This window comes from Empidonax traillii, unplaced genomic scaffold (genome assembly GCF_003031625.1).
Source record: "Empidonax traillii isolate 1590-97213 ecotype Southwest subspecies unplaced genomic scaffold, ASM303162v1 scaffold673:size468873, whole genome shotgun sequence".
Lineage (NCBI taxonomy): Eukaryota > Metazoa > Chordata > Aves > Passeriformes > Tyrannidae > Empidonax > Empidonax traillii.
The window spans coordinates 266,823-294,708 of NW_020955866.1; the positions used below are offsets into that span (position 1 = coordinate 266,823).

Genomic DNA, 27,886 nt, shown 5'->3' on the forward strand with positions numbered 1-27,886 from the left:
AAATGTATCTACACCCTCTCGTGTAGTCACTATTCAGCAACTTACAGGATCACATAAAACACAATTATCTTAGTGAAATAAATCTGCAGTTTCTTTTTACAAAGCTGAAACAAGGCGTTGGTTATGTGAACTCTGGACTCCCTCTCTTAGATGTGCAGAAAAGCCCTGGACCAATTTAAAGACTAGTTTGAAGCCATTTAAAAACTTAAACAAAAAAGTTTGGGGAAAGTTTAAAAGAATGAGAACAATAAAAGACCTTGTTCCACTGCACTTGATGACACATCTAATGATGAATAACCTTTCTTGCTGCTGCTTTCTTTCCGTCAACAGAACAAGAAGGGCGAGGAATGAAAGGCTGCAAAATATGTGTATTTAGCTTTATTATATTCATCCCTAATCTCTAGAAATAAACAGAGTGGACCAGAGGCTATCTTTTTCAATAAAGGTGAGCGATGACCATGACTTTCCTAATGAACTCTGTACAAACCCATGTGCAGCTCTTTAAGCATCCAAGAGCTTCTGGCCAGTATTATTCCTGTGTGGATCGCTCTTGCAGTCACTGCGTCTCTACCGAAAGATGACATGATGAAAGCTCAAGCACCTGAAAAACAAACATCTCTGGGTGGTGAGCCCTCAGAAGAGGCATCTCTGCCTGATTAAGCTTAAGAGGTCAAAGCTGCATCCAAAGCTCACCCCGTTTGAAGTGGGAGTTGGAGAAGGAGGAGGGATCATAGCCTGGAACCATGTCACTGCTAGCCACGGGCAGAACTGGCAGCTGCTGAAACTGTGGGATGAGGCAGGGCAAGGGGAGGCTGGGCAGGAATCCTACCCCTCAAAGGAAAAGGGAGACTCTCACTGGAAAGTGTTTCAAAATCCTTTGAGAGTCATGAGTGCAAGCTCAAAATAGTGTTTGATGTGCTTCTGTTTTTCTGTACATACCTGCATTTACATTTTCTTCTCATTGAAAAAGAAATTCACGAGGGCTCAAACTTATGTGGGATTCAACCTAAGGTTCAGCCTGAATCCATTTCTGATGACCAATGTTTGTTACAATACTGAAAGCAGATTTTCATCTGCTTATATGAAGTTTGTCCCTGTACTTTCTGCTAGTGATCAGAAACCACATAAGACTCAGTACCACTTTTCCAAAGCCCACATCAAATCCGTTGGAGAAATGCAGCTTTGTGAATGCAACAGTGTAAATCAGGATTTTCAACCCAAGCATATGCTAGAAAAAGTATAACAGTTGTTTTCATGACTTTATGTAGTCCCATGTAGCCTTACTGTGCAAGTAAAATAGATCTGGGAGACATGTAGGCTGTTTTCTGGACTGCAGTTGCATGAGGGACAGAGCAGCCAAGCAGCTGGAGACCCAAAAGGGAGTGATGGCACCCTGAGTGCTCCATCAAGAAGCACAGTCAAGCACCTCATGAGAAACACAATGTGTGATGGAGAAACAGGACTGTGAAGGATGAGATTGAAATTCTAAATGGTGTCTGAACACCTCTGAGGTTTATGTCATCAGTAAGTATCACAATACAGCATGTTTTCAGGGGGACATCTGTTCAAATCTGAAGGATCAACCAGTGGGTATTGTTCGTAAAAATCTAATAATTGGTGCCTAGGTGACTAGGCTGAGTCCACAAAGTCAGGAAAATGATAAACTTAAAGAGGTTCCTAAATGGATTGCTAAGCATTTAAAACATCTTTTCACACCAGCTGCATAGAAATCTCTGAAATGCCAGCACTGGTTAGCTCACCATCTGTGTTATCCCCCCGTCTCTTCCCCTCCTCCTGCCTTTATTTTGAGGCTTATTTATGTTGCCAGAAGAAAAATGACTCTTCAATATTCTTGGCGTGTTATTGGAAAGATAAATTTTGAAGTGAAATTTTTGTTAGTTCCAACTCTTGCTATATAAAGCACATTTAATAATACTTAACATTTACTCAGCCTACTTATTAATCATTAAAGAATACCGACTATCAAAATAATCCATAGTTAACTGAAATTAAGTAATCACATATTAAAATTACACCACAATATTGCTCAGATCTCAGAACAGATGGAGAAGTCAAGCAGAGAGTTTTTAAATAGTTTGTTTCAGCAACTTTTTAATCTTGTTGCTGCTTAATTTTCAGAAACTCACTAAGATAATTACTGACTTATATCATACTCTGTGCTTAGGTATGCACTGCTGAAACATAGCTTTTTATATTTATATTCTCCTGTGAGATCTGTGGATCCACTCTCAGCTAAGAAGGCAAGATGAAAACATCTTGATGACAGTGCAGGAGGTCTGACCAGGCTTCTCTCTCAGCTGCTCCTTATGGTGCTGCAGTAACTGTAGTGGCTCTTAGGCATCAGCTTTGTCTACTCTTTGATTCCTCTTTTTTCTGCACAGCCAGTTAAGATTAAGAGCAATCCATATGGCTCACCTTTGGTTGGAATGACTGATGGAAGAAGCTGTACTAGGAAGGTAAAATGCATTTAATGGCAGCTCTGGAAATAAAAACAGTTTCCAAGGAGGTGTAACCATTTTAATAAGCTTGGAGTTGGTCACTAGCCCAACTCACCAGTACTTGGCAATGTGAGGGAGATGATACACAGCACTGCTCACTGAGCCCAGTAAGAACCCCACAAGGACTGTGAGAGTATCCTTCTCTTGAAAAGGCAAAAGTCCAGAGAAATGCAGGAACTAAAGAGCCAGAAGAACTGAGAAAACACATGACAACAAGGAGCAAAGTCAAGCTGGACATACGCATCTTCCTTTCAGAGACACACTAAGGTGTTTGAGCAATTCTTTCACTGAGTGAACACCATAGATAAGGGGGGTGAGACTAAACTGCTCACAGGTTGAAAACTCTTCATACATCTTACTCGGAGATCTTAACACTCTCACAAGGTTTCACCACACATGAAATGACTTCTGCCTCAAAAGCATGGGCTTTTAACATTTTCAGTTAAGGAAAAAGTATTCAAGAACATAGGGGTTTCAAATGGCATATGTCCATAATATAAAAAAGCATGGGCTGTCTTCTGATATATATGCTATCATGGCCAAGACCTGCAACAAACTTGTTTCCCAGAGGTAACATGTTGGTCAGAGATGTGACAAATTACTCACTACCAAGACCTTCCACACCACATTTCATTACTGAAAAGTAGATAGGTTAAGTTTCTCCCTCTGCTTTATAGATACCATAAAAATACTGCAGATCTTACAGCTTCATTGTGGAGCGCAGCACATTCATGTTTGCAAACCTGACTTGCTAAATTTGAATGGCACCATTTTTAATCCATTTTGGAAAATGTTTCAAATAAGTTATTCTACCACAGGCATTTTAATTAATGTTGAAATAAACCATCTCTGTTTGGGTATAGATTGGAGAATTTCTTCTGCCCAAGTCTAAAATTTTATTATACCTTGGGTTTTTCCCTACCTCCACTTGACTTACTCTACAGCATGTGTTTCCACACTAGGATTCTTGTGTTCTCAGTCTTAATCCAAGTACATGTTGGCTATGCTCAACTTGCTCTCTGCTTGGCGAAGGAAACGCGGTAACTACTGTGTTCTGAACTGTAGTAGGGGTACTTGACCAAGCGCTTGAGCTCTGTAGACATACAAACCCATCTTAAATCTGCTTGAAACTGCTTTTGCTGCAATTACTAATGCTGTCTGCCGTAATGCCTGGAAAGGCATGGGAAAACATAGAGAAACTGGGACACCACACAGGGGCTGCAGGCACAAGTTGCAGTGAAGTTAATTACTAAATAAAAAGGAAAAATCTTTACAGTTGAGGGCAAAGCATGGGCACAGGTTTCCCAGAGAGGCTGTACAATCTCCTTCCGTGGGGATATACAGGCTTGACTGAACCCTGAGGAAAACCTTTGCATGATGGCAGGTGGTGGGACCAGAGAGATGCCCCAGACCTGACTTCCACTGGTCCCTTCCAAATTAAGCTATTCTGAGATTCGTGCTGCAGAAATCCTGGGAAGCAATGGCTTCCTTTTTTTACAGAGATACAGTGTCCACAGCTTGTCTTAATAATAGCATTTAGCGGGAGGATACAATGGGGATGGATGTAATGAATGTTGTCACTCTAATTCCCTTTGAATGTGCCCACCTTTTACCATGGCACAGCTTACTTTCTTCATTTGGACTGCTGAAGTCAGTAAACCTTTTTTCTTCTAATGAATTTTTCAAAAGTGTGTCTAAATAGTTTGCATGCTGTTCTCATAATCAAGAGGGTATTTTACTTCCACATTCTTTTGATTGCCAGTCACAGAAGGAACAGACCCTCCCAGATTGGGGTGGGGGCACATTTGGCTTGTCCCCTAGGAAAGCCACATTGTTACAAGGGGGCAACTACCCACTCCACACATTTGTTTGATACCGGTTTTGGTAACAAGGGTCATGAGACAGTTATCTCATCAATACATATAAATATCTCAAAGGCAGTTGTCAAGAAGATGGTGCCAGGCTCTTTTTGGTGTGCCCAGCAATAGGACAAGGACCAATGGCCATAATCTAAAAGACAAGAAGTACCACCTCAACATGAGGAAGAACTTATTTACACTGGGGATGGCAGAGCACTGGAACAGGCCACTCAAGGAGATAATGGAATTTCTCTCTCTGGAGACATTTAAAACCCACCTGGACATGTTCCTGTGTCACCTGCTCTAGGTGACCCTGCCTTGGCAGGAGGTTGGACTGGTTGATCTCTAGAAGCCCTTTCCAACCCAAACGATTCTGTGATTCTGCTTCAATTATTCATGTGCTTTAGAGAGGAAACACCCTGGGCTGCCGGTTCACAGCGAGACACAAAGAGGGAGACAAGGAGATAGCTGGTATCTTTTATGCCCATGGGATTAGGTCTTCTGTCTTCTGACCTTATCAATTGGGAGACCTTAGAAAACAGCACAGATCCATCCTTTCGGTGGTGAACAGATTGTTAACCCCAGAGTATACACTGCTCAGACCGTGTAACTGTGGAACAGGCTTTTTTCACAGCAGCTTCCAGCGCTGCTCGGACCCGTTTCCATCCGGCGGCGCACGGAGCTCCCGCTGGGCTCAGAGCCCTTCCAGCCAAGCGCGGCACGGACGGCACCCACCGCGGGAGAGGCGGCTGCGGAGCCGGGGGGACAGCAGCCATGGGAGGAGCGGCTCCTCCGCCCGTGCCCCCGGGAGACCCTCCCTGCCCCGGAGCCGGGCGGGGACAGCTGGCCAGCGATGACCCTCCCGCCTCGGCACCACCCCGGAGCGACCCCAGCCTCCCCCCGGCCCGGCCCTGACGTGTGCGCCCCCGGGGCGGGGCGGGGCGGGGGCTGTGCGGGGCGGGGCGGGGCGCAGGGGGCGGCCGGGTCGGCGGGAAACTTCTGCGGCTTCAGCACCACAGACAGGGCGGCCGCGGTGCCGCCGCCCGGCATGAGCGCCCCGCCAGCCCCGCCGCCGCCCCCGCGCTCCGCCTCGGCCCCCGCACAGCCCCAGCCGCCCGGGCGCCCATGGAGGCGGCGGCAGCCCTGAACGAGAGCGGAGCGGCAGCCCCCCGGCTGCCGGCCGGCGGCGGCAACGCCTCACTGGAGCTCTCGTCGCAACCCCCCGCGCCCGCCGCCCTCAACCCCTGGGATGTGATGCTCTGCGTGTCCGGCACCGCCATCGCCTGCGAGAACGCCCTGGTGGTTGCCATCATCTGCTACTCGCCCGCCCTGCGCACCCCCATGTTCGTGCTGGTGGGCAGCCTGGCCACGGCTGACCTCCTGGCCGGCCTCGGCCTCATCCTCAACTTCGTTTTCCAGTACGTGATCCGCTCGGAGACGGTCAGCCTGCTGACGGTGGGCTTCCTCGTCGCCTCCTTCGCCGCCTCGGTGAGTAGCTTGCTGGCCATCACGGTCGACCGCTACCTCTCCCTCTACAATGCCCTCACCTACTACTCGGAGAGGACGGTGCTCTGCATTCACACCATGCTGGCGGGTGCCTGGGGGGTCTCCCTCTGCCTGGGGCTGCTGCCCGTGCTGGGCTGGAACTGCCTGCACGACCGTGCCGCCTGCAGCGTCGTCAGACCCTTGACCAAGAGTAACGTGACGCTGCTGTCTGCCTCTTTCTTTCTCATTTTCCTCATCATGCTCCATCTCTACATCGAGATCTGCAAGATCGTCTGCAGGCATGCCCACCAGATAGCCCTCCAGCAGCACTTTCTGACTGCTTCCCACTATGTCGCCACCAAAAAAGGAGTCTCTACCCTGGCTATAATCCTCGGGACTTTCGGAGCCAGCTGGCTGCCTTTTGCCATCTACTGTGTGGTGGGGGATCCTGACTACCCTTCTGTGTACACGTACGCCACGCTTCTACCCGCTACCTACAATTCCATGATCAACCCCATCATTTATGCCTACAGAAACCAGGAAATCCAGAGGTCCATGTGGGTGCTCTTCTGCGGCTGCTTTCAGGCTAAAGTGTCCTTTCGCTCGCGGTCCCCCAGCGATGTCTGAGTGACTTTTCTCTGCCGTACCGCACAGAGTGACAATCTCCTCAGTGGACTATTACAGTGCCTGTTCTAAACTTCAAACTACGTTGTGAAGTCATTGGAAACATGCTTAAGTATTAGCACTTTATACATATTTGTATCTCTGAGAGTGGTTCAGGGTATGGAGTTTTGGGTTCTGTCAAAATAATAACAATGTGGTTGTACATAAATTTGCACATCACATTTGTGAAGTGAAGACATTCCGGTACCGCTTAATTTTAGCACCTTATTTCTAGCTGCTCACCTGCCAAAACAGTGTTGCCTTTCTGAAGGGCAGATAGAAAGAAAGTTGTGTTTGTGTTGTATTTATATGTGTGTATGTTGGGGGGGACATGGGGCTGGGAGTGTATGTACGTATGTATGTGTGTATCTATACTTTGCTGCACAATATTGATAAATTATAACATTTTGTATACAAATAAAAATATGTGAAATGTAATATAACTCTGTGTGTTTAGATGCTTTTAGACATAAGAGAGTTGGCAAATTTGCCTGTTGAACAAAGTCCCTTGAAAGCTCCCTATGTAATTCTGCCTAAAGAGATAATCATTCACTGTGGAGATGAAATACTGCACCAAGAAAGGCACCTTCTGATTGCTTGTTTGTTTGTTCTCTTCTTTAGTCTGTCAAACAGAGTAGCAAAGAGAACAAACTCCTTTTTTTTTTTTTTTTCCCCTCCAGCAACCAAAGGAACAAAAAGCCTGGTCAAATAGGCTGCTCATTACCTGGTTTCCAATAGCTTTTGTCTTCAAGTTAGCCCTTTATGATCCACTGATCCATTTAAAAAATTTCAAACTGTGGGGGAAAATCATTCTCTAGGATGTTTTTTTTTCCTCTGTGTTTTAATCTAACACTGAAAGAGAAGAAAAAAAAAGAGGAAAAATCAAAAAAAGAATGGTCTTCTTTTCTAAAAGCCTGTAAAATGCCACAATAAATTGACTTTGTTTATCATCTGCAGTTCTGAAGGGAATCTGAATTATTTCTCCCTCTCCTTTTTTTTTGGACTGTGTGTTGTAGAAAAATCATTTAAGTGCATCTTTGCTGTCTGCCTGTCTCGGAGCAGTATATAGTTTTCTGATAATCCCTTGGCTCAGTGACTTCAAGGAGTCCATCAGAGGTCAACGTTATTCAGAGGTTGGAACACTCCTTCACTCAGCTTCAAATTCACCAGCGGCTGATTTATTTATAACACTTGCAGCAGATTTTAGAAGCAGTGTTGCTGCTTATTTATTTGTAGTTATGCTACACTTACATCCTGTTTATGTTACAGTGTATTGCTATCCTTTCAATTTGTATTTGCACTTGCATGTGCATGGTACCATATGAAAAGTTTGGACTAACGTGTTTTCCAGCTTGTGACAGGGCAATGCATCAAGCATCTGCCTGCTGGAGTAGCTGGGGCCACAAGGACCCAGCAAGCCTCAGAGAGGCCGTGAATCAGTAATGCCGTGAATGCAAGTGTTATGCAAACCAGTGTCATTTCACTGATAATACAAAGAGATTTCATTTAAAAAGCAAAACTGGTATTCCAGACTCTGCTGGTTCCACTACTTTTGTCAATTCTAATAATCACAAATGTAGCATCGTAGATGATTAAGGCATGCAGTTCATCAGGAAACTGTTGCAGTGACATTACAAATATAATTCAAAGCAGGTTTTATTATAGGTCAAAATGGTGCTCAGATTAAGAACTCTATAGCTACTTGTAAAAAAGATCCCCCCCCCCTTTTTTAAGCCCCCATCTCAATTGCTATATCTAAGCTAGTAAATAAAAGAGGGCAAGGCCTTCCCTCTAGCCCTGTAACTGAGTGGCACAGAGCATGCTTAAGCTTCCTTCCCCTTGCAAAGCCAGGGACCAAGGCCAGGCTGGGGCATCCTGGCCCTACTCAGGTCACCTGCATAGACTCAGGCAAAGACGCTGCATCACCCACAACAGTAACTGCTGAGAGAAAAGACCACTGAGTGCCTCAGACAGGCGAAACCTGGCAAAACTTTCTGATAAAACTGAAAAACTTGCCATCTGCTAGGCCTTAGTATCATAAATCTTTGTAAAACCACAGGGGAGGGTTGCCAGGTGCAGGTCCTCACACCCTGGCACTGACCCTGCACCTAAGTATGAGATGCTGAGAGGAACCTGAGCAGGCTTCTGGGAGCCCTGTGCAGGCTCTGAAGACCAGCATTGGCTCTAAAATCCCCTAAGACAAATTTCTTATGCTTACTTGTAGTCCCTGAGGTTAGGCAGAATCTGCTACAGACCACCCCTAATGCAACCTCCCTCTTTAAACTCTTTCAGGAACTGAGCATTGGGGATTTTCACCATGGATTCATTACACAGTGAAAGCCTGTATAAAAATTAGATAAATAAAACTTAGTTGAACAGAATCCTACTTCAGTAACAAAACACTTAATCAGTGAATGGAAAGGACTTAGGTGAATTCCTCTTCCAGCTTTCTGTTATGTGAACACATATTCAGTTTACGACTTTTCCCCAAGATTCACTGTCTCTACAAAATAAAGCTGGATCCCTCCTGTTGAACATGTGACGCTTTTAAAGTATTTCCCCAAGCATTCCTCTCTTCTAAGAAGCAAACTTGTGTTACAGTGATCTTAGCCATTCATTTTCCTAGGACAATACAGATGAGAGAGTTTTTTTCTATATATCACCTTCAGAAAGATTCACTGACTCATAATTTCTCAGAAAAACTGAGGTTAAAGAGGAGAGAGTATTTTGATGGGGTTTGGTTAGCCCTGACAATGGAATTGACATCAACCGACTTGAAGTAAAAGATGGTTTTGAATTTTCAAAGTGAGCCTGGATCTGCAGAAATATCTGAGCAGAATAACATAAAGCAGACTACATAATCTCTTCTCCCCAAACAACATTTCGCTTTAGAAAAAGAAAAGCTGTGCTTCCTGATGGAGGAAATGCAGGAATTGTGTGTAGCATGGTGCCTGTATTTTCCTTGCTGAGTTTTTTGTTGAAACAGCAGAGATGTATTTGAGAAGATGGTGTTACATTTGCAGTATCTGGACCCGCAAACTCCTCCGGTTGTCAGATGATGGTACTTTTACCTTGGTCATGAAATGATTTGGGGTGATAAAAATTCCCAGAGTTCCCATTTCCAGTCACTGAGCAGGGCATGGCTGTAGCCCTCACACAGCCACAATAGGAAGCCATCTCAGGGGACAGTCATGTGTCTGATTGAGGGGCACTGTGTCTGATTTTCTATTTCCAAGAGTCAATAGGCAACTTTGTCTGCATAGAGACCAGAACTGCAATGGCAATTCCCTTTACTGCTGGTGAGCACAGATCTTTCCTTGTCACTGCAGCTTTAAGTTCTCACATCAATGATGTGAGGGCAGAAAACACACACTGAATTAGGTGCAAGGATCAGTCCCAGCATTTGGTAATGGTATATTCTATGTAGACTTCACTGGAAACGGAAATGGAAATGAGGTTTCCTGCTTCACCACTCTTAAAAATTCTTTGCCTTGTTCTGAGGTAAAATAATGTCAGACTAGGTCTAAAGAGCTCCCAGCTTGTTCCCACTGAAACCAGTGATGCTCTATTGCACATAAGCCGCAATAATGGCAATATCTCATTACAAAAACTACCTTTTTGACCAGGCAGTCCTTGGCCTCAGCTCCAGCTTTCATTGGAAACTAATGATTTATTGCTAACCTAGAAAGTCTTCCCCTGTAACTTGAAAGTTACAGGACTTGCAGTGCCTTGCAAGACCAAATCCCAGCATTTTGGCTTGCATGGAGTACCTCTCGCTGTGATTAGCTTCCTTGTTTCAGAAGGAGCCGTTCAGAAAAAAGAGCATAGCTCTGGTAAGGAAGGCCTGGTTGGAAGCTGGCCCAAAAGCACCCCACACTGCTTGATTTTCTGTGGGGCTTCTACTGAAATCAGTGGCAGAACAGTGGAAATGAGATTGACTCTGCAGGTTGCTTTGTATGAGTCACTGTATATTAAAAAGCCAGCTGGATTCAAAATCACAGGTCAAACAAAACCTCTTTATTTAGCTAAGCAAACAAAAGGACAAAACACTTTTAAACATGAAAAGTGAGTCTGTACATATTTTTATCAATGTGATAATCCGCAGGTACTAAGTAACACCCAGTGAAGCACTAGAATCTTGAATCTCCATTCTGCCTCTCTCATTTTAAAAAGGATCAATGTTTATAATGAGGTAAAAATAATTTCTAATAGTGCAGCTGCTCCTCAGCATTTCAGCTAGCTTTTGTGGCAGTCACCTAAAAAGAAAAAAAAAGGCAAGGGGGAGAACAAACAAGGTGGTTTTCTCCTTCTTGTTGCTTCATGAAGTAGACACATGATCGGATGGCAAGGAGTGATGAGTGGATGTGATTGAGCTCTGAAGGAGAATGGGCACATCTGGATCTCACCTTAACCCTTGCTGAGTTTGCTTGTTGGAGGGACACTGCATTGTGAGGTGTCTCCTCATCACCAGGTCCTCATCAGCTGAGCTCCTCCTTAGGACCTGCTACAGCTGAAAGTCCACAGAGAAGCTCCTGGGCTCAGGAGTGCCTCACAAAACTCCCCTGGGTAGAAAACCACTATGCCTTTCCCTGCCCTCTTGATGTTTCTTTCTGCTTTCCCTTTCTCCGGGGGAAAACATTTCCCTAGGGGCAATTTCATTTATTGAGGGCAGGAACTCGATGCCCTGGAAATAACCCAGCTGCTGTTGGGACAGCTGGAGAAATGTAAGCGCTGACTCAGTGCTGACAGTAGAGGTGGCAGCCGGTTCAGCAGAGGCAGGTCTGCTCGTGTCAGCTCTGTCTGCTGCAAAGAAGTGACAGAAGGCAGCGGGAGGTGAGGCAACGGTGAGGTCTCTGTGCAGGCTCCACATGTTGCAGCAAAGTCTGATAGTGATGGGTATTTTTCAGCAGATTCCCACTCTTTTTTTAATGATTTTACCTTTTTGGCATTGTAACAGAAGTGGTGGGAGAGAAAAAGCAAGAGAAAAGATGAATGTGCCAGTATTTGCATAAGGGAAAGAGCACAGTGGTTCACACTATGACTCACGAGGTGGGACCAGCTCCCCTGGCGATACCTTGAATACATCAGCTGGCTGCAGTGTACCCTTCCAGCAGTGGGTTGGTGCCACAAACAAGACAAAAGATCAAAAGTATTTCTTCACTGCAGCACTGTCTGAGTTATCATCAATCCTAGACACCTCAAGCAGACAACTGCAAGAGCAGGCAGAGCTGCCCAACCTATCGTTCAGGCAGTGAAGGGATAAAACATAGTCCAGATTCACCTTTTGCCCTGCTTTTGAACACTATTAAACTTCTACCTGCAAGGCAAGACTTGATAATCATCTACAAGACAATTTATCTTTTCCATCTGCTGCTGCCTCTGTGCCCCTGACTCAAGGTGCTGGGGCAGAGCATCCTTGCACTGTCCCTCACATCTTCCTCTGTGGCACAGGCTTTTTCTACCCAGGCAAGACTGGAGTAAAATCTATACCATGGCAGATTTTATAAAGATTGTCAGCACTTAAAAGTGAGAGTTAGATGCTTAGGATCAAAATTATCAGAAGGATTTAATCACTGGTATTCCTAAAGGTAGGTGTCTCAGCAATCTTGCTTACTGATTAGACCTACAAGTACCAAATTACTCAGCTGCTTTACATTTTTATCCTTTGTGCCCTTACAACCAGGCTGCTTTGCCCAAGCAGCCCAGAAGCTGCTTTTTCCCCCTAGATTTGGTGGGGATTGAGGGAGTTTGTGTCCTTACACCTGTGTTTTCCAAATGGCTCCGCTTGGTAGGAAAGCACAGGAATATCACATTGAATAAAAGTGATCCAGGCCTTTTGTCTCTGCACTGGCCTATGTTTCCACAGGCTGAAATTTGCTCCAACAGAGAAAGGGGCTGAGTCCAGGATGCTAGCAGAGAGTGAGTTTTTATGCCATGGATGCTTATCAGCACTGTTGGAAGCACTTGTTTCTCTAGCAGGTATAAACTGGCTGCAATGATTCAGGCACAGGGGATGGAAGGGGTCAGGAGGAGGTGAATTGTCTCTTGGGGAAGGAAAGAAATTCTGAGATGGGGGAATATTTTGATGTGGGGGTGAGTTGTTTGTGAGGTTTTGGGTAGATTTTTGTTTGGTTGGTTGGTTTGGTTTTGGGGGGGGTTCTTTGGGGTTTTTGTTTCTTTGTTGTGTTTGGGGTTTTGTTTGTTTGTTTGTTTTTTTCATGCTGCTCACTATCTAGCTCCTGGCTGATTTAAAACAAAGTTGTTTTTTCAGGGAAGGTTTCTCCAAGCAACCTGCTTATTTTGTAGCTTAACTGAAAGACTGAGATTTTTCAGGGATGGATTGGAAAAAAGGATTTAAAAATTAGCTTGAACCTTCTGTCTTTTTTGAGTTAAGGCAAATTTTGTGTGGAGCAATGCTCCTTTTATCACCACCAAGATGACAGCATGCATATTAATAATTATATTTATAACCAAAACCAAAGGAGAGGTTCTGGAAACATTCTCCTAGATGTAGATTGTTTAAACAAATATTTAGTCTCCTATAAAATTTAATTAGACCTACGACATTCTTTGAATGATGAATTATTTATTTTAATCAGCACCTTCTGTGACATGTTATCCTTTGCATCACAGTGAGACAATGTAACTGTATACCTGCAGGTAGATATAATTTTTTGATTTTATAGAAAGAAGTACACCTGGGTGGTATTAAGATATTGTCAAAAGAAATCTCTTCTGTGGGAAAATCAGTGTGTCAGTAAGTATGGGGACCACGCTGCATTCCAATATCAATCTCTGACTTCTGATTCTGCGGCTAATTTTTGTTAGTCTATAGGAAGCTGGGATTTCCTGAAGAGTTTATAATTTTTCCAAGCAGGAGTGCATTTTGTTTTAAATATCATTATTCAGTGGCAAGTAAGGAAAATGGGATACAAATAAGTTAAGGGGGTCCCCCTTTATGTATGCTTGTAGTTCTATGAAAGGCCCAAAGAAAATAATAAACTGTATTGAATTATGCTATAAGAATTAATGCATCAGAAAATCTTTTGCAGGGAGAGTTTGGGCACAAAGTGTGATTTGTGCACCAAGCATAAACCCAAGACTTTGAGCGGCTCCCCTATTTGATGCAGCTGAAGGTGGACTCCTTTCTCCCAGGGGTGTGAGCTGCTCTGTGACAGACAAAGGCCATCACGTGGGAGACAGGCATTTGCAGAGAAGTTCATTGTATGAGGCCTCACTCGTAACACTGTAATAGTGAGCTCTAATAGTAATCAGATACTGCCTATTGATGGATGAGAACAGCTAATTGCATTATTTTTATTTTGAATGAAAATGAAAAGATCAGAATACTTTGCTGTGGTTGCTTTCGCAGCGTTAGTTCCACACGAGATGTGTTAGCAGGAAATAAAGACTCTGTGAATCCCCACAACACTCCCAGCTGTGCTAAGGTAAATGCCCTGCTGCCAGCTTGCCTGCTGAAACCCACCGCTACATTAGCAGCACACAGTTCTAATTATGTCAGCCAGAACATTTTCTTCTCTCGTTAGACATTTTTAGGAGTTAGAAAAGGCTCTGTCTCTGCCTTCATTGTCATTAAAACTGGGACCTTTTGTCTAATCATAGTGTCCATAGTATTGGTCAGATCCATAACAGCTTCCTAATAATATTCTCCCATCCTACCATGCTTGGTCTGAAATGAGCACTTGTCACTTTATCTGAGAAGAGAGAAACACGCTGAATGTCTCTGATACTTGAGCTGATGATGTCAGTCCAGCTTCTCTATAATGCAGAACTTGTTTTCTACCCAACTGGTTGCTTATCCCCTTTGCACGGCAAGTTACGTGGCTGTTTCCATCTCTCCAGTGATTCCTGGTGCCTCAGCCAGTACTAAGCAGGGCATGAGTGCCCTGACAGCCCTCCCCGCTTTATCCCTGCTATGAACTGAGGAGTGTATTGGTGGCACTCAGAGCAGTGGGTGCTTCCCGATTCTCATGAGTGCAGCACATCCCTGGACAGTGCAAGGCATGGAAGGTGTCTCATATCGCTATGTGAAGCATACCTATTTAGTAACAGGGGAGAGATGGATACTTGCATGAAGATCTGTGCTTTGTGATCCTCCTCTTCTGCAGAGCAGAAAATGAGGATGTGAGAAAATGAGGTAGCAGTGAAATTTGTTTGGGAGCTACCAAAGAACGTCAGAAAAGTAATTTTGGTCCTGGAACAAGGCATTTGCATACAAAACACAGATAGGATGCAAGTCTTTAGTCCCCATTTTGGCAACATCCATGTGAATCTGTTATTCTATTGCTCTGTCTTCTTGCCCTGACACCCCTTTCACTTTCCTTTCTGCCCTAGAGGTGGCCTTTCCTTCTCTCTTCCCCGAAGGCCCTATGGAAGTGGTATGTTTCCTGCTCTTGGTATGAGCTGCCTCTCCTCAAATACATCCATTTTTCTTTCTCTTCACATGGCCCTGCTGCTGCTTTCCTCGGAAGGGTTTCACACATAAGGAGTTGGGTGGACATGGCCTCGGAGGGGACCCCTCCAAGGGAGACAGTGTTACGTCTGTGCCACTTCTGCTCTTGCTGCACCCAGGAAAAATATAGATAATACAGGTCTATGGGCCAGTCTGATAGTGATGCAAGCAAAAATCAAGGAATCATAAAACCATAGAATGGTCTGAGCTGGAAGGGGTTTTAAAAATCATCTAGTTCCAACTCCCCTGCCATGGGCAGGGGCACCTTTCACCGGATCAGGTTGCTCCAAGCCCTACCCAACCTGGCCTTGAACACTTCCAGCCTCTCTATCATGCAGGCAGCAGAACTGGTCTTCTGCCCAACCAGTTTCCTATCCCATGTGCCTGCCAAGATATGTGGCTATTTCTAAGTTTCCAGTGATTCTCCACTGAAAAATGACTGGATCCATCAGACCTGCAGCTTGCTTGTCTCACAGTGCTCCAGAGAAGCATCTATGAGTGACTGGTGGAGTTTATTCTCTGCTTTTTGAAAGTCTCCTGAGACCAGAAGTGAAAAGTCACAACAGGAGTGGCGTTTTTCAAGATACCCAGTGTATTACACTACTAAGGGTTTCAGAGCGAGCACTGAAGGCTTAGCCCACCTCACTATTATGTGCTGGTTTATGGCCAAGATAATCCTAAATGGCATGTCATGCCATTGGACTACCTGAAGGACATCTCCAAGACTTGCCTTTGGAGTGCAATACGCAGAGCAATGACCTGTATATCTTTTCCAGGCACCAGGGTAGGAGCAGAACAGTGGGTACAGTGGTGTAGTCCCACTGACAGAGCGCAGCCAACATGCAGGTGCATTCAGGTTGTTCTAAAAATACACCACAAGCTGCTTTGACACATATCAGAGAGGTCAATCAGGCTTTTTGATGGAGATAAACATTCTTACCCTGTGGCAGCACTTCTGGTGATGGCTCGCTTTCAGTATGCACGTGCAAACCTGGCTGAAGCAGAGGGGAGCGGGCAAACTGGGTAACATGGGGTGGTTGTCTTTTCTCTCCTACTTGGGTTACACAAACCCCAAGTCTGGGGCAGGTGGTAGTGCTGTGCCACTTGGAGACTTTCCTCCCAAGTCCATCTTGCTGCCACTCAGAGAGGCTCCAGTCACTGTCTGGAGTTTGCTGGCTTTCTTAATCAGAAACCGAGACTGAGAAATACACATTTATGTCCTTGCACATTTCATCTACAGGCAATAAAAATATCTTTTAAACAACCTAAGGCAGCTTTTACATCTTCTTGTCTTCGCTGTATTCCCAAAAGCCTTAATATGATGTTTATAACTTTGCCTGTCCTGGTATCACCTCTCTTTGCTTCCACACAGAAGCTGTTCCTGCTTATTGAGATTACTCTCAGGTGGCCTCCCTTTAAAATGTATAACTCTATATAAATCCACAGCAACAATTTCTCGGCCGTTCCACCACGTCAGGCTATCGATTGGCTGTGATGTGCTTGCTGTGCAGTGGTTAACCAGGTCCATACCCCTGGTTCACCCCAGGCAAAGGCAAGAGAAGAACTATAGCTCGGTGCGGTTTCTTGTCGAGCTGCATTTCCCACAAGCTGTTTGCACACTCCATCCATCAGAGAGGTGTTGTCTTTCTGTAAGCTCCTTTATGCCATGGCATAAACAGTGGAGGTTTCTAACTTTTGAAAATGTTCCTTTTGTAGACAGATACAGCAAAAACCTTGATGGTTTATATTACTCTTTCCCTGGATTTAATTGTTGAGGTCTTACCTGGAGATGATGTACGCAGCGTGACCAGAGAATCTACAGTGCCTGAGAGCCTTATTATTGCTTGCTTCTGCTTTGTGTTTATTTTTCTTTCTACAAATATGACAGTAGCTTTATGAAAATGTCCTTCATAGCTACAGTGAAGAAGAGAGCCTGACTGAACCCCCACTTCTTCTGTGTAACCTCTCAAAAGCAACAGAGGAGAGCTTCATTTGGGTGAAATTTCTTTGTAAAGCCCCCTGTGAGAGCACTCACTGGGGCGTGCTCCCAAAGCTGGAGGATGTACTGAGTCACAGGTGTCTGTCTCAGACAAACTGTGATTCAATTTTTTCATAAATGACTTGGGTGATGGAACAGGGATAGTACTTACTCAGCGGGTGGCTGTCAGACATTGGGGAGGGGCTGCAGTTACCTTGGAGGACTGACTTGGTGTTCAACACAGTCTTATCAAGTTTGAAAGAGAGTTTGGAAAAAAACCAAGAGATAGTCTATTAGAGGTAAGCACAGCAATTCAGCAGGAAAATCAGCAGTGCAAAGCCAGGATAGGGAGCGAACAATGGTGTAGCAAACCCATGGAGGAGTATCTTGAGCTGAGCTTGGTCAACAGCTTCTCACCATTTGTGAAGGCTCAGGGGAGCTCCTCCAGTGTGTGAAAGCTGCTGTAAAGTTAAAAGGAAACCTTTTGCATCTAACATCCATGGTTTGTAGAACAATGAATGAGGAGCTTAAATGGCAGCAAGGAAGAGTCAGGCTTGACACCGAAAAATCGCCAGACACAAAGGAGAACTGGAACAATCCTTGTAGGGGCGTTGTGGGAACTTCATAACTGGAAAGCTCTCACAGCAAGTTGCAAACATCCATCTGCAAGAGTACAGGGATAATGACATTGTCTTCAGACAGAGTGACCAGAGGAATAAACTTATGTGGTCTCTACCAATGCTATTTTAGTATGCCACTGTTACAGTTACATGTGCTTCTTTAATTTGCTGTTTGCAAATTCTCGGTAGCAGATAGTCAGATATTACAGATGCTACAGTTCTCTGCCTTCTGTTTAGTCCAGACTTTGTGATTACCTTGTTATGTATTGCTGGGCAGCAATTCTCCTCCCAGTTCATATAATGTCTAGACACCAGGATGGAGCCCCTGCGAGTAAAATTGTTTGTGAATAAATAGGGAAGGCCTTTCCCCCAGAATATTTCCTGCACAGTGTCAACATATCCTTAATCAAACTCTGAGTTTGCCTGCATGTATACATATACACATCTTTTTAAATCAAGGGGGTTTTTGTTGCACTTCCTTGAGTGCAAGCCCATTTCCAGGAGGGAGTGCTATAAATCATCCCTCATCATCAGAGGTGCTTTGGTACACTTCCTATAGTTATTGCACCCAGCTGACCTCCATGATGTTATAGAGGACTGACTGGAGTCTTCTGAGGATAGGTCTACCTGCAGGTACCAGCCAAAGAGCTCTATTTCATGGAGATGCCATGCAAAAGTATTATGGAGTAAATCATCTTTCCTCTTTAGCTAACAATGGGTTTGGAAACCCATTTGGAAACAACAGTCTAGGATAAGTATCCCAGGTAAAGTGTTTTCTATAGAAATGTTCTTTATTCCAGGTTATCTACAAATGTTGGGAGGGAAGGGTTGCTGAATCACTGTGAGCTCCTAACACCAGATTGCCAGCCCCTGATCTGAACCCTTCCCACTGATGTGGTGAGAGTGATTGCTTGCCAGGCAGTGTGAAGGGCCTCCAGTGAGCGGGGGCTGGTGCTTCCCAAAGCAGCAGGGGGTGGAAGGAAACCTTCTTGAGATGCTCATGTCTTCTGTATGCTCTGCAGCAACTGAGATGGCACTATAGAGCCTACAAATTAAATCATAACAATGTGGATAAACAAATGGGGTCAAATTCTAGTCCCCGTCACTAGAACAAAGACATTAATTTTAATAAATGGTAATTGTAACATAATGGGTGTTTGACAGCAGAATGAAGGTAGGTGTGCACATGCATACGTGCACAAGTCAGTGTCTGCAATCTCAGAGGACATGACTTCGGCAGAAAGGTCAGGGTAAGAGGGATCTTAAGAGATCACCCAGTTTCGTTTTTGCTCGGGACATTCAGGCAACCTGTGGAAAGTAGCAGAAAACAATGCCATCCCTGTGACAAACTTTGGCCAAGTTTTGCTGAGCAAAACTGGAGTAAAACAAAGCAGCTTCTCGAAGCAACTTCTACAGCTGGTAAATAAAAGCAAATCAGGGAATCAATAAGTAATAATGCAGCAGATAAGCTGATGAGCGAGGAGCTGTGTGTGTTCATATGGGATAGATCGCATCAGACAAAATCAATAGCTGCCTTTGTCAAAGCTATAGGCTTGGTGACTGCAGCAGATATTTATCTAAATTACAGTAACTTGCTACAAAGAACCTTGTATAAAACCTGCAGAGAGAAAATCTGTTCAGGTAATCCTGCTGCTGAGTTTGAATTAGCCCAACTTTATTAGCTAAAAAAAAAAAAAAAAAAAGACAAGAGTTCAGTTTTCTAGACCCTTCCAGGAATGCTGAGAGGACACATTTTAAATAAGGATGAGGGACCAACCAGATGCTGTCCAACACGTATGGAGCTGCATGGTGCACTGATCACCCCAATATAGAAACTCTAGTCATTCACTACCCTAAGTAATTGTTGGTTGAAAACCTTTCTATGGCTTTGAAGATCTGTGTTAAAAAGCAAGTTCACTATGACCAGTGTCACATGGATGCATCTTTCCAAGGACATGTGAGCCCCAGGACCGTGCCACGGACACAGTGTGCAAAGAAATGCAAGGACTGAAGGAATGAAGGAAGAAAAAGAAGGCTCCTTGGGCAGAGGGAATGGTGTGAAGATGCATGGAGATATTTGTTTCTGGGGCTGGCAAGGCAGCATGCAGCAGCGCCTGCACAGACATGGCTGTTACCTGAAAAGGATATTTCTGCTGCGGGTACCTCTGGATTCAAGATTCACAGCACTGGGTTTGCTGCAGGACTACAAATGTTGCTTACTCAAGAATGAGTAGGTTGTCAAAGTCCCTTGTACATGGTCGTGCTCCATGGCCATGGATTTGGGTTAGGGTTATGGACTTGACTCATTGGTCTTTCATTTTTGGCACTGTGCCCACCCAGGGCTTCTGGGAACCAGCTTTAAAATGGTGGTAGGAAAGCACATGGCAGATATGCGGGATTGACCGCCAAATAAAATGTGTCACTCTTGTTGATATTTTCTCAGAGCATCTACTTTTCTGTGAACATCAGGTTAGTACAGATATTTAGTACAGCCAAGGTGATTGCAATAAGAGTTAATATTGTTTTATAGCTGGCTTTTCATCTCAGTTTTGCCTAGAGGAGAAGGAGAGGGAAGACTCTTGGAGCATTTTCATTCTGCACTATTAAAAATATTCCCGTTAGGAAGGTTTATGACACAGGAATAAGTGCAGTTATCAGGGATAGCTGATCCACAGACAATTAGCCAGAAGAAAACGAGTAATTCAGCCAACATCACCAGCCTGGTTTATTGAAGGCAGTAAAAGGAAATACTACACTTAAGCTGCCAAAATCACAGGCACTGATACCTCAATATCCGGTCGCTAATAAAGGTACAGCCCTGCTGTTTGAACGAGAACTTTTATGAGAGGGTGATCAGTTGCTTAATTTAAAGAGACTCGTGTTTGCCTTGCCAGCCACATTTATTTCTGAGCAGTCTGGCTTCTTGGCTGAATCCATGCTGCCTTGTGCGGCAGCTCAGCCCTGCTCCACTTGCCCAGGGTCACTGAAAGGGGCAGGAGAGGCACAAACCAGGGAGCAGCACCACCCCACATGCACATGGATGCTCTTGTGAGATAGCAGGCTCTGGATTTGTACACATTCAGTGGTTTCCTTTTGTGAAATAGCTTCTTCTGCTGGCTCCACACAGAGAAGAACCTCTGTGAGTTGGTCACCACGGACAAGCAGCTTTGCTCAGATGGAAGTCGGGGCTTGCCCTGCAAATCTGAGACACAGAGAGGTCTTGGTGTCATCCCTGCCATTCCTCGTCTCCTTCCCAGCAGTGGAAAGAGCCATTCTGTGCAGAATAATGCTGCAAAAGGAAACAGAAAAGGGGGAGAGTCACTGGTCATTTCTCTTCAGTTCCTTCTCCCGAGTCAGCCCTGGAGGAAGGGTTCAGTTTGGAAAGCTGCTGGTTTGGGAGGGGTACAGAGGCACAGGGCACACCAGCAACAGAGATCTGGCATGCCCTGCTACCCCACAAACACACCATGGTGAGAATGTGTCAGTAAAGTCCCACATAGCAACACCACAATGTAACAAATTAACAAATGCACTACTGGCAATTATGTGACTTCTTGACAGTGAAACAGAACCTCTATCTTTAAGTATTTATAAAAAATGATGTCAACACATTAGAAATTATACTTTCCCTAACCCCCCTGTGTTTCCCCAGTTACTCTGAGAAGATCACGGCTTTCTATCAGGTAGGGGCCCTTGCAGAAACACCATCTCAGTGCAGAGAAATAGGTGTGTAGAACTGGTGTTATGCTCATTCCTAGGCAACAACTCCCTTAGCCTGCATTACATGCCTTCTGCCACTTCTGGCCAATTCAGTTTATTTAGTAATTAGCATTTGGGCAAATTCCCAGTGCCTTTTCCAGTGCCTGAGGTTTGTGCTGCTGTTCTGCTGGAACCAGCATCCCTCCAAGCAGTTTGTGACTGGTTTACATCATTGTGTGTCCTCTGGCTTTGTGCTGCTCTTGAACATTTAAATGTCCCGTTGTCCCACATGCCTTCCTATACCCAAATCCTAGAGATTAACAGTTCTGGAGTAGGTCTATGGAAAGGGTCACAGCCACAGTTTTTTTTTGTGAAAGACTTTGAAAATGTCCTGGGAGATTCTTGAATTAAGAGATGAGGTGGTTTTTTTTGTTTGTTTGTTGCTTTTTTTTTCTTTTGTGTTGGGTTTTTTTGCAGTTGTTTGTTTGTTTTGTTGTTTCTTATTTTAATTTATTTTATTTTATTATTTTTTTTGTTAGTGCTTGAGGAGAGTGACTTTGACCAGTGCCCACCAATGCTGGCCCCTGGATGTGGGTTAGCAGAATGGCTGCTCGTGCCCCTTCCCATAGCAGAATGTTTTTCCACTCAGGAAATTTTTGCAAACAAGGGGATATATTCTTGAACCAGCTGTGCCCCACTGGCAGAAATGGCACAGGTACTTCTGGGTGACCTCCTGGGCTCTGAAGCACCATGGCTCGTTTTGGAATGAGAACTTGGGTTATCCAAAGTCATCTGGGTACTTCTTTTAAAGAGCTCTCAAACTCCCTTGTGTCTGAACTGATCTATGGTCTGCTGGAGTCAGAATCTGGCATAGTGAGGGTGAGGAAATGCTTTGGGTTTTCAGAACATTTTAGGCGGCTGATATAACATGGACTGATTGATCAAATCACCCAGAGGGGCAATAGCTCTGCATCAGGGAGGAGCAGACAGGCACTGCTACTGCATCAGGCTGCTGGCTGCTGTAAAGGAAGGGATTTGTGACACAGACCTGCTCACAGAGCAGTAGCAGCTCCATCTTCCCTTTCCAAGGTGACCAAAGGAGAGGGATTTCTCAGTCACTCTGGAGTCTTTCACAGGGCTTCTGCAGGACTTTTCCCCTGGTGAGGAGGAGGATACAGGGAGCCCCACCACAGTCCCCGTCCCCTTGAGCAGGTGAAGGCCCTGGTCCTGTACTGAGCTTCCCACGGGTGACACGGTTGACCTGAGATCACTCTGCTTTGATGCCCATCCTCCCTGGGGCTGAGGTGATCAGCAATGCTCGGGTGAGACCCTTGGGTGTTGCTCCAGGTGCTGGGGGTAGTTTGCTGTCTTTTTGCTTACTCTTTTAACTCCTTCCCTATCTTAAAATAAAGAGGTGGGGGAAAAGGAAAGAAAAGACGGGGAGAGCTGAAAACGGAATAAGCAGGAAAAGGAAAGCACGCCGAACTTGAGCCTTGAAAGCAAAATTATTAAAAACTGCTGCTTTTCTCTCGAACACAGCACCGTGTCTGGGCAAGGGGCTATTCCCTGTCCCCGGCCCGGGCCGCGCTCAGCGCGACGGGGAAATGCTGCCACCTCCCGATGCACATCCCCGGAGCGGCCCCGCGCCCGGCTCCTCCGGGCAGGAATTCCGGGGATTTATTCGGTGCTCGTGAAACGCCGTCTCCCAGGTGGTTTTCGACACGACCTGAAGTGGTTTGTGATTAGCCTCGGGGGCAGCCAGCCACCTGGTAGAGCAAAACTGCACACGCCGTCTCCAGGCACAAACAGCACAGAGAAGAGCCATCATCTGCATCCCGCTAATTTGCAGTGGTCGATCAAATGTTACCTGATGGTGGGTGTAGGTGAAACAGCAGGGGCAGACGGGGAAGAAGCAGCCTTTCCGTAGCAAACAGCTTTTATGTGCATTTCTTTCATTATGATTACTGTTTAATTATTATTATTGCTGTGAAATAAGAGAAATAAGGGTGGAAATGTGGTGATGAACAGTTCTTACTGATCAGCGCAAAGTGGCATGTATCATTCTTCCAAAGACTTATGACTGGCAAAGGGAGAAGGAAAAGTTCAGAAATCAAAAGGGTGTCCAGCCTGCAGGCAGACAAAAGTCTGCTGATAGGTCTACCTGCTCGAAACAGAAAGGCTGAAGTACCCCGTGTACCTCATTGGCAGGAATGGGGACAACTTCTGAAGACACTGTCCCTCCAGTGGAGTCCATTGCAGCAAGCAGGGCACAGAGTCAAGGTGTTTCATGTCCTGGGGAGCTCGTGAACAGCAGAGGATCCAACTCTGCATAGAGGAGGGGACTCTGCTAGCGAGGGAGGTAACATGGACTCAAGGACAGAAGTACTGTGGACTTAGGACAAGGGGTAATAACTTTAAACTGAAAGAATGTAGGTATAGACTAGATATAAAGAAGAAATTCTTCCCTGTGAGGGTGGTGAGGCACTGAAACTGGTTGCCCAGAGAACCTGTGGATGCCCCATCCCTGAAAGTGTTCTAGGCCAGATTGGATGGGGCCTTGAGCAACCTGATTTAGCAGGTGACTCTGCCCATTGCCAGGGAATTGGAACTAGATGATCCTTAAGGTCCCTTCCAAACCACTGTAATAGAACCACTCTGTGGTTCTATTATTCTAAGCAGGAACCACATTACCCCATAGCTGGGCTGGGGAAACCATCATGGCTGGTACTGACCTAGGGGTCAGTGTGCTCTTCTGAAGGCTCCCAAAGGGGTGCTTTTGGTGCCAATCCTTCATCCCAGAGCCTGGATTTGGTCCTGCACCATGTTGTGATGAGGACAGCACCCACATGGGCTGCCAAGTGCCATTCCTCCTTGATGGATTTGGCTGGTGCTACTTGACCCTGCTTCTCTGCACTGTCATCCCCAGGGGTGCGGGCAGGCACACAGAGGGATGTCTCTTGGGCTGGCAATTACAGATCCTTACCTCTTTCTCCCATTCATCTATTAGATAAAGTACTCACAGCTGAAAGATCCCAGCTGGCATGCGTGTCAGAGCCCAAAAACACACATCCAACCGCTAAGGAGCACAGAGTTATGCCTCTGAGCCTGCTCCAACAAGGGGTGATAATTTTGGATGCAAACCCCAGTATATGCTTTCCGCTTAAGAGGGTGTAGCTGCGTATTTTAAGAATAAATGCAACATGCAATCAGCATGCTGCCCTGGGCAGAATGGGAATGGCCACACTACCCAGGTAGGAAGGCAGCCAGGGACAGAGGAAGCAGGGGCTCGCTCTCCATCTCTCCATTACAGAGACAGCAGGGGCTGAAATTTTGCTCCAGTGATGCTAAGAATAATATACAAAATCAAAAGGCTAGTTTCATCTCTGGGGACTGAAGGTAAGCCTGCTGAAGGTTTGCCGTTGGAAATAAGAAGAGAAAAGCTGTTTTGGAAAGGCTGGAGTGGCTGGGAAGTGGTGGTGACGCGGCACTCTATTTTTGGATAGCTTTCTGTCAAAAGCAGCCTGTAGTTTGCTAACCAGCTTCTGATGTTATAAAGAATAGTGCTAGTTAAAACTGAAGGTTTGCAAGGGTCTTGTTGTTGCACTGAATTGGAAGAAACGTTTCTAGGCATACTGAGCACAAATGAATTGATACATCCTCTTATCTCCACCTGATGAGCAGGGGTGAAAGCGAAGAGGGGACAGACTTGGTGGGGACTATGGGCTGGAGAAGCAAAGAGCCACCTTCACCTTGAGTAAAACCTGCCACAAGCCCAGGTGAGGGCTGCAAATTTGGGAATGTGAACCAGGTGCTCAAGAGCAGCACAGAAGTGGCTGCAGCCAAGGATGGATGCAAGCACAGCTCACTGCTGGCTCCTTCCCACCGCTGTCCTGGTCTGTGCAGAGCTCTGCTTCCTTTCATGTTAATCAACAAATTAGGTTCTGTAATTTGCCTTACAAACAAGACTCTCATGTGCTCACTGCCTTTTCTATTTTAGAGGTTTAGCAAGCAAACAGTGGGAGACCAAAGAATTAAAGCCATAAAGTAATCTGCATATAATCAGTAATTACCACGAATCAAACCCTCCTTCAGTTCAGCTGGTTATTATTTCCCTGATAATATAATTCCCTGCACTGACAAAACTAGGAAATGCTCATTTTCACCAGAATAGCAAATAATTTCCTGCTGTGACTATAATACTGTATCAAGCAGTTTAGTGACCGCATAAATCCAGCTAATGAAATTTACGGGGAATATGAGGACTATTAAAATCAGAGAAAAGCCTGAAAAAGTAATCGCTCCCTTGTGTGTTGGAAGGGGAGGGTGTTTTGCCAGCAGATGTCTGTTAAACCCCTTCTTACAGGTGTCACTGACGGGTCTACACCGCGAGTCGATGTGGATAATGGCAGAGTGCTCCAGCAGGAATTTTGTGTAGAACAAATACAGGGTGATGATCATGTATGGCTGCAGCCCCTTTGGCCTGCCCTTGTGGGATCTTCTCAGTCCTTGTGGCAGAGGGCACAGTGGCCACCATTGGTGCAAAGCTTCAGCCCACACGTTTCCAAAAAATGTCTCCTGGTTGTAGGGGCTGTGAAGTCATCATTGCCACACCCGTGGAGACAGGGCTGGCTGTACCCCAACCTTGTGGGTTCCTCTGGAGACCCTCACATCCTGGGATTTTGCAAGCTGCAGAGATGTGGCAAGTCAGTGGAAGGTTCCAAAATCCAAAGAGGCATCCAAATCTGTCCTGAAAATCCCTGGGATTTAGGTTGGTAACTTTTCCATGTGACCTTACAGATCTCCATCAGAGAGATTTACGGACAGTGAGTTGCAGGAGCTGCCTGGGAAGCCCAGATACATTTGATTGCTCCCAGAACCAGGCTGTCTCTGCTGTGGGGACAGGGCTGAGTTGCTGCTTTCTATCTCTGATTCATCTTCAGATGAATCATTGGCACCAAAAATTCCCCTGGAGAGAACAAAGTATACAGAAGCAAGGAGTTATCCTAATGTTTTCCTCTAATTAACCACAGCTGAATTACTTCCAGGAATCCTGTTGACCCACAAACGGTGCTGGCTTATGGGGAACATCTGTCCTGTTTGGGAGCATTGCTAACTTCTTTGTGCTTTTAAAACCCAGAAGATGCATCCCTCTTTGGGGTGTGGTGAGGGAGGGCATTTTTTAGCAGGCTGTATGATGGCCTCCTACATCCCTTCATGGGTCTGTGCTGGCCATGTGTCCTGCTGGTGGTGCTTACAAGCTGGTTTTGGCTTTGCCAAAATGCAAGTGGGAAAAATCCAGCTTATGGTGTTTGCTCGGCATGAGGAGAAATTGCTGAACTACACCAGCATGCCAAGGCCTGGGCTATCAGCAGCTTTTTCATAAGGTTAGCAGTCTTGGGCAACTTGCTGGAGTTATTTCTGGCTGGTACTGGAGGGCAAAATTAAGCTGGGGTAATAGGACACTTGGCATGGATCCTTGCTCTGCAGGAGCGATTGAGATGGATTAGGAAGGAAACCTGTTCTGAGATTTTAAAATTGTGGTGAGGGAAATGCCTCACAGAGGAGTAGAAGTGGCTAAAACACACTATAAATTCCCACTACAAGGAGTAATTTTTTCTTGCAGTGATGCTACCAAGGAGTTGTGACAAAATGTCACAAGTTTTGCAGTCAGTAACACTGATGTTAAAGCTTTAAAATGGGGGAGAGGGAAAATGGAAACAACCTGTCTGTAGGGGGCCCTCAGCTGTCCTGTGTCTGAAAGTGGAGTTACTGAACCATCACAGAAAGAAATTTAAGGAGGGGAATATTCAGCCTTATTTGTCAAGGGATGTTTGATACCTGCTCCAATTGGTATCCAGATGTTCCCAGTTGCCAAAAGGAAGATAGCTGCACAGAGCCTACAAATACTGTAAAAATAAGAGGAAATGGGATGGATGCAATTTTTTTTAGAGGCTGTTACTGATGCTGCTGTCAGGGGCTGCTGGCAGCTGGGGAGCATAAGTGATGATTAGTGTGGCAGAATCCATTCTCCAGGCAAAGGAATTAGCAGGGGGAAAGATGTCTGCTTGCAGCAGGCATGTATCAAAGAAAAAGCACAGGCTGTGCAGTATTGGGTCTGTCACTCCAACAGAGTGGAGTGGGGTCTGCTCTGTGCCTCAGGGCCTGTTTCCTGAGGCTTGTCCATGTATCCTCTTCTAGCAGCAGCTGGGATGGGGATGAGGTTCCCATCCCCTGCCTGCTCCTCCGCAGCTGCCTGGTGGTGTGCTGCCAGGCATTCATTAAGCCCTCAGAGCTGACAGCCAAGTCACTCACTCACAGGAGCACTCCCTGCACACGTGCTGGCAAAAGGCAGGTTCCCAAAGTTGACAGGAACCTGCTTTTTGAGTAGTTAAACCTGACCCAGCTCATTATGGCTGAATCAGGGAAGAGAGAGCTGTCCCAAGCAGCTCAAGGGGCGGATGGAGGCAACTAACATCTACCAAGGCGTGGTGATGTATCCAAGAAGCAGTCTGGGAATCAGTAAGGTCTGTCCCAGCTGCAGCCACAAAGAGTGTGCAAAAGGTCTCCCACTGGCAGGCTACCACCCCTGA

General features: G+C 45.5%; 1 protein-coding gene across 1 annotated transcript; it reads left to right on the forward strand.

Annotated features, from left to right (window-relative positions):
* The first annotated feature begins 5,419 nt into the window (after window positions 1-5,419).
* Window positions 5,420-7,094, forward strand: GPR6 (G protein-coupled receptor 6). Its single transcript, XM_027899514.1, has one exon. It carries the CDS (start codon window positions 5,504-5,506, stop codon window positions 6,488-6,490), a length of 987 nt encoding a protein of 328 aa, XP_027755315.1. The 5' UTR covers window positions 5,420-5,503; the 3' UTR covers window positions 6,491-7,094.
* The last annotated feature ends 20,792 nt before the right edge of the window (window positions 7,095-27,886 follow it).

Coding starts and splice junctions, on each gene's coding strand:
- GPR6 (XM_027899514.1), top strand. CDS start 5,504: ATGGAGGCGGCGGCAGCCCTGAACGAGAGCGGAGCGGCAGCCCCCCGG.